Source organism: Ascaphus truei, chromosome 5 (assembly GCF_040206685.1).
Source record: "Ascaphus truei isolate aAscTru1 chromosome 5, aAscTru1.hap1, whole genome shotgun sequence".
NCBI classification, from domain to species: domain Eukaryota; kingdom Metazoa; phylum Chordata; class Amphibia; order Anura; family Ascaphidae; genus Ascaphus; species Ascaphus truei.
Genome location: NC_134487.1, coordinates 4,108,914 through 4,115,421, shown reverse-complemented (window position 1 = coordinate 4,115,421; position 6,508 = coordinate 4,108,914). Strand labels below are relative to the sequence as shown.

Below are 6,508 nucleotides of genomic sequence, written 5' to 3'. Positions count from 1 at the left end.
AATGCCCCCCAACGCTCGGCACAGCTCCCCCACGTCTCACACAATGCCCCCCCACGCCAGGCACAGCGCCCCCACGTCTCACACAATGCCCCCCACGCCAGGCACGTCGCACACAATGCCCCCCACGCCAGGCACAGCGCCCCCACGTCGCACACAATGCCCCCCACGCCAGGCACAGCGCCCCCACGTCGCACACAATGCCCCCCACGCCAGGCACAGCGCCCCCACGTCGCACACAATGCCCCTCAGAGTACCACTTACTTGAGGGAGGGGTTCTTGTCCTTGGAAGTGGGCTGTGTGCTGTGGGGGAGCATGTTGCTGGAGCTGAACGGGAAGGCCCCCAGCACATCCTGGGGGTACCGCAGCTTGTGCAGGTGCTTGCGGAAAATCTCAGACACCTCCGATGGGACCTCCTCGTCAAACGCCACCCGCAGCAGCTGTCACCGGGGACACGGTTACTGCACTAACCGCGTGGAATACGAGATACCCGCGGACATCTGCACCATCATATCCAGCCAGCAACACTCGCAGCTCAGCCCCGCGCTCGCAGCTCAGCCCCGCGCTCTCTCCGCCGCGCTCTCTCCGCCGCGCTCTCAGCTCCGCCGCGCTCTCTCAGCTCCGCCGCGCTCTCTCAGCTCCGCCGCGCTCTCTCAGCTCCGTCGCGCTCTCTCAGCTCCGCCGCGCTCTCTCCGCCGCGCTCTCTCCGCCGCGCTCTCTCCGCCGCGCTCTCTCCGCCGCGCTCTCTCCGCCGCGCTCTCTCCGCCGCGCTCTCTCAGCTCCGCCGCGCTCTCTCAGCTCAGCCGCGCTCTCTCAGCTCAGCCGCGCTCTCTCAGCTCAGCCGCGCTCTCTCAGCTCAGCCGCGCTCTCTCAGCTCCGCCGCGCTCTCTCAGCTCAGCCGCGCTCTCTCAGCTCAGCCGCGCTCTCTCAGCTCAGCCGCGCTCTCTCAGCTCAGCCCCGCGCTCTCGCAGCTCAGCCCCGCGCTCTCTCAGCTCAGCCGCGCTCTCTCAGCTCAGCCGCGCTCTCTCAGCTCAGCCGCGCTCTCTCAGCTCCGCCGCGCTCTCTCAGCTCCGCCGCGCTCTCTCAGCTCCGCCGCGCTCTCTCAGCTCAGCCGCGCTCTCTCAGCTCAGCCGCGCTCTCTCAGCTCAGCCGCGCTCTCTCAGCTCAGCCGCGCTCTCTCAGCTCCGCCGCGCTCTCTCAGCTCAGCCGCGCTCTCTCAGCTCCGCCGCACTCTCTCCGCCGCACTCTCTCCGCCGCACTCTCTCCGCCGCACTCTCTCCGCCGCACTCTCTCCGCCGCACTCTCTCCGCCGCACTCTCTCAGCTCCGCCGCACTCTCTCAGCTCCGCCGCACTCTCTCAGCTCCGCCGCACTCTCTCAGCTCCGCCGCACTCTCTCAGCTCCGCCGCACTCTCTCAGCTCCGCCGCACTCTCTCAGCTCCGCCGCACTCTCTCAGCTCCGCCGCACTCTCTCCGCCTCCGCGCGCTCTCTCACCTGGAAGGTGCAGGAACGCAGTTGCAGGCCCTCCTGTACGTACTGATCCAGTTGGGCTGTGACACTGACCTTCTTCTCCTTGGTCAGAGAGGCAATGGGGAAAGAACGAACCACAGACTGCTCGGCCACTGCCCCAGGGACAAAGGAATAACAAGTGTCACAATGTCCATGTGAGGACCAAAGGACACGAGACACGCGGGACACAATGTGAGGCCCAAAGGACACGAGGCGGGACACAATGTGAGGCCCAAAGGACACGAGACAGGCGGGACACAATGTGAGGCCCAAAGGACACGAGACACGCGGGACACAATGTGAGGCCCAAAGGACACGAGACAGGCGGGACACAATGTGAGGCCCAAAGGACACGAGACACGCGGACACAATGTGAGGCCCAAAGGACACGAGGGGGAACACAATGTGAGGCCCAAAGGACACGAGACAGGCGGGACACAATGTGAGGCCCAAAGGACACGAGACAGGCGGGACACAATGTGAGGCCCAAAGGACACGAGACACGCGGGACACAATGTGAGGCCCAAAGGACACGAGACAGGCGGGACACAATGTGAGGCCCAAAGGACACGAGGCGGGACACAATGTGAGGCCCAAAGGACACGAGGCGGGACACAATGTGAGGCCCAAAGGACACGAGACAGGCGGGACACAATGTGAGGCCCAAAGGACACGAGACAGGCGGGACACAATGTGGGCCCAAAGGACACGAGACACGCGGGACACAATGTGAGGCCCAAAGGACACGAGACAGGCGGGACACAATGTGAGGCCCAAAGGACACGAGGCGGGACACAATGTGAGGCCCAAAGGACACGAGGCGGGACACAATGTGAGGCCCAAAGGACACGAGACAGGCGGGACACAATGTGAGGCCCAAAGGACACGAGACAGGCGGGACACAATGTGAGGCCCAAAGGACACGAGACACGCGGGACACAATGTGAGGCCCAAAGGACACGAGACAGGCGGGACACAATGTGAGGCCCAAAGGACACGAGACAGGCGGGACACAATGTGAGGCCCAAAGGACACGAGGCGGGACACAATGTGAGGCCCAAAGGACACGAGACAGGCGGGACACAATGTGAGGCCCAAAGGACACGAGACAGGCGGGACACAATGTGAGGCCCAAAGGACACGAGACACGCGGGACACAATGTGAGGCCCAAAGGACACGAGACAGGCGGGACACAATGTGAGGCCCAAAGGACACGAGACAGGCGGGACACAATGTGAGGCCCAAAGGACACGAGACAGGCGGGACACAATGTGAGGCCCAAAGGACACGAGACAGGCGGGACACAATGTGAGGCCCAAAGGACACGAGACAGGCGGGACACAATGTGAGGCCCAAAGGACACGAGACAGGCGGGACACAATGTGAGGCCCAAAGGACACGAGGCGGGACACAATGTGAGGCCCAAAGGACACGAGACAGGCGGGACACAATGTGAGGCCCAAAGGACACGAGACAGGCGGGACACAATGTGAGGCCCAAAGGACACGAGACACGCGGGACACAATGTGAGGCCCAAAGGACACGAGACAGGCGGGACACAATGTGAGGCCCAAAGGACACGAGACAGGCGGGACACAATGTGAGGCCCAAAGGACACGAGACAGGCGGGACACAATGTGAGGCCCAAAGGACACGAGACAGGCGGGACACAATGTGAGGCCCAAAGGACACGAGACAGGCGGGACACAATGTGAGGCCCAAAGGACACGAGACAGGTGGGACACAATGTGAGGCCCAAAGGACACGAGACACGCGGGACACAATGTGAGACATCAGGACATGAGACAGGCGGGACACAATGTGAGACATCAGGACATGAGACAGGCGGGACACAATGTGAGACATCAGGGACATGAGACAGGCGGGACACAATGTGAGGCCCAAAGGACACGAGACAGGCGGGACACAATGTGAGGCCCAAAGGACACGAGACAGGCGGGACACAATGTGAGACATCAGGACATGAGACAGGCAGGACACAATGTGAGACATCAGGACATGAGACAGGCGGGATACAATGTGAGACATCAGGACATGAGACAGGCGGGACACAATGTGAGACATCAGGACATGAGACAGGCAGGACACAATGTGAGACATCAGGACATGAGACAGGCGGGACACAATGTGAGGCCCAAAGGACACGAGACAGGCGGGACACAATGTGAGGCCCAAAGGACACGAGACAGGCGGGACACAATGTGAGACATCAGGACATGAGACAGGCGGGACACAATGTGAGACATCAGGACATGAGACAGGCGGGACACAATGTGAGACATCAGGACATGAGACAGGCGGGACACAATGTGAGACATCAGGACATGAGACAGGCGGGACACAATGTGAGACATCAGGACATGAGACAGGCGGGACACAATGTGAGGCCATAGGGACACGAGACAGGCGGGACACAATGTGAGACATCAGGACATGAGACAGGCGAGACACAATGTGAGACATCAGGACATGAGACAGGCGGGACACAATGTGAGACATCAGGACATGAGACAGGCGGGACACAATGTGAGACATCAGGACATGAGACAGGCGGGACACAATGTGAGACATCAGGACATGAGACAGGCGGGACACAATGTGAGGCCATAGGGACACGAGACAGGCGGACACAATGTGAGACATCAGGACATGAGACAGGCGGGACACAATGTGAGACATCAGGACATGAGACAGGCGGGACACAATGTGAGGCCCAAAGGACATGAGATAGGCGGGACACAATGTGAGACATCAGGACATGAGACAGGCGGGACACAATGTGAGACCCAAAGGACATGAGACAGGCGGGACACCATGTGAGGCCCAAAGGACAAGAGACAGGCGGGACACAATGTGAGGCCCAAAGGACAAGAGACACGCGGGACACAATGTGAGACATCAGGACATGAGACAGGCGGGACACAATGTGAGACATCAGGACATGAGACAGGCGGGACACAATGTGAGACATCAGGACATGAGACAGGCGGGACACAATGTGAGACATCAGGACATGAGACAGGCGGGACACAATGTGAGGCCCAAAGGACATGAGATAGGCGGGACACAATGTGAGGCCCAAAGGACACGAGACAGGCGGGACACAATGTGAGGCCCAAAGGACACGAGACACGCGGAACACAATGTGAGGCCCAAAGGACACGAGACACGCGGGACACAATGTGAGACATCAGGACATGAGACAGGCGGGACACAATGTGAGACCCAAAGGACAAGGGACACGCGGGACACAATGTGAGGCCCAAAGGACACGAGACAGGCAGGACACAATGTGAGGCCCAAAGGACAAGAGACACGCGGGACACAATGTGAGACATCAGGACATGAGACAGGCAGGACACAATGTGAGGCCCAAAGGACAAGGGACACGCGGGACACAATGTGAGACATCAGGACATGAGACAGGCGGGACACAATGTGAGACCCAAAGGACAAGGGACACGCGGGACACAATGTGAGGCCCAAAGGACACGAGACAGGCAGGACACAATGTGAGGCCCAAAGGACAAGAGACAGGCGGGACACAATGTGAGACATCAGGACATGAGACAGGTGGGACACAATGTGAGACATCAGGACATGAGACAGGCGGGACACAATGTGAGACATCAGGACATGAGACAGGCGGGACACAATGTGAGGCCCAAAGGACATGAGACTGGCGGGACACAATGTGAGACATCAGGACATGAGACAGGCGGGACACAATGTGAGACATCAGGACATGAGACAGGTGGGACACAATGTGAGACATCAGGACATGAGACAGGCGGGACACAATGTGAGACATCAGGACATGAGACAGGCGGGACACAATGTGAGGCCCAAAGGACATGAGACTGGCAGGACACAATGTGAGACATCAGGACATGAGACAGGCGGGACACAATGTGAGACATCAGGACATGAGACAGGTGGGACACAATGTGAGACATCAGGACATGAGACAGGCGGGACACAATGTGAGACATCAGGACATGAGACAGGCGGGACACAATGTGAGACATCAGGACATGAGACAGGCGGGACACAATGTGAGACATCAGGACATGAGACAGGCAGGACACAATGTGAGACATCAGGACATGAGACAGGCAGGACACAATGTGAGACATCAGGACATGAGACAGGCAGGACACAATGTGAGACATCAGGACATGAGACAGGCAGGACACAATGTGAGGCCCAAAGGAAACCAACCAATCTCTCACTGCCCCTAACCCATAACCTGCCCATAATGTTCCCTCCCCTGCCACCAACCAAGCAAGCTCTCCATGCACATAACCCATACCCTGACCATAATGTCCCCACCCTACCCACCAACCACGCAATCTCTCACTGCCCCTAACCCATAACCTGACCATAATGTGTCCACCCTACCCACCAACCAAGCAATCTCTCACTGCCCCTAACCCATACCCTGACCATAATGTTCACCCCCTACCCACCAACCAAGCAATCTCTCACTGCCCCTAACCCATACCCTGACCATAATGTTCCCACCCCTACCCACCAACCAAGCAATCTCTCACTGCCCCTAACCCATACCCTGACCATAATGTTCCCACCCCTACCCACCAACCAAGCAATCTCTCACTGCCCCTAACCCATACCCTGACCATAATGTTCATCCCCCTACCCACCAACCAACCTCTCACTGCACTAACCCATAACCTGACCATAATGTCCCCACCCCTACCCACCAACCAAGCAATCTCTCACTGCCCCTAACCCATAACCTGACCATAATGTTCCCACCCCTACCCACTAACCACGCAATCTCTCACTGCCCCTAACCCATAACCTGACCATAATGTTCCCACCCCTACCCACTAACCACGCAATCTCTCACTGCCCCTAACCCATAACCTGACCATAATGTTCCCACCCTACCCACTAACCACGCAATCTCTCACTGCCCCTAACCCATACCCTGACCATAATGTTCCCTCCCTACCC

The 6,508-nt window shown here is 58.7% G+C and overlaps 1 protein-coding gene across 1 annotated transcript in view; it reads right to left on the bottom strand.

Annotated features, from left to right (window-relative positions):
• SBF1 (SET binding factor 1) overlaps nt 1-6,508 on the bottom strand; it is a 332,728-nt gene that overhangs the window by 146,042 nt on the left and 180,178 nt on the right. The window contains 2 exon segments of the mRNA XM_075598895.1: nt 262-437; nt 1,492-1,619. Of these exon segments, the coding sequence (XP_075455010.1) occupies nt 262-437; nt 1,492-1,619 (304 nt within the window).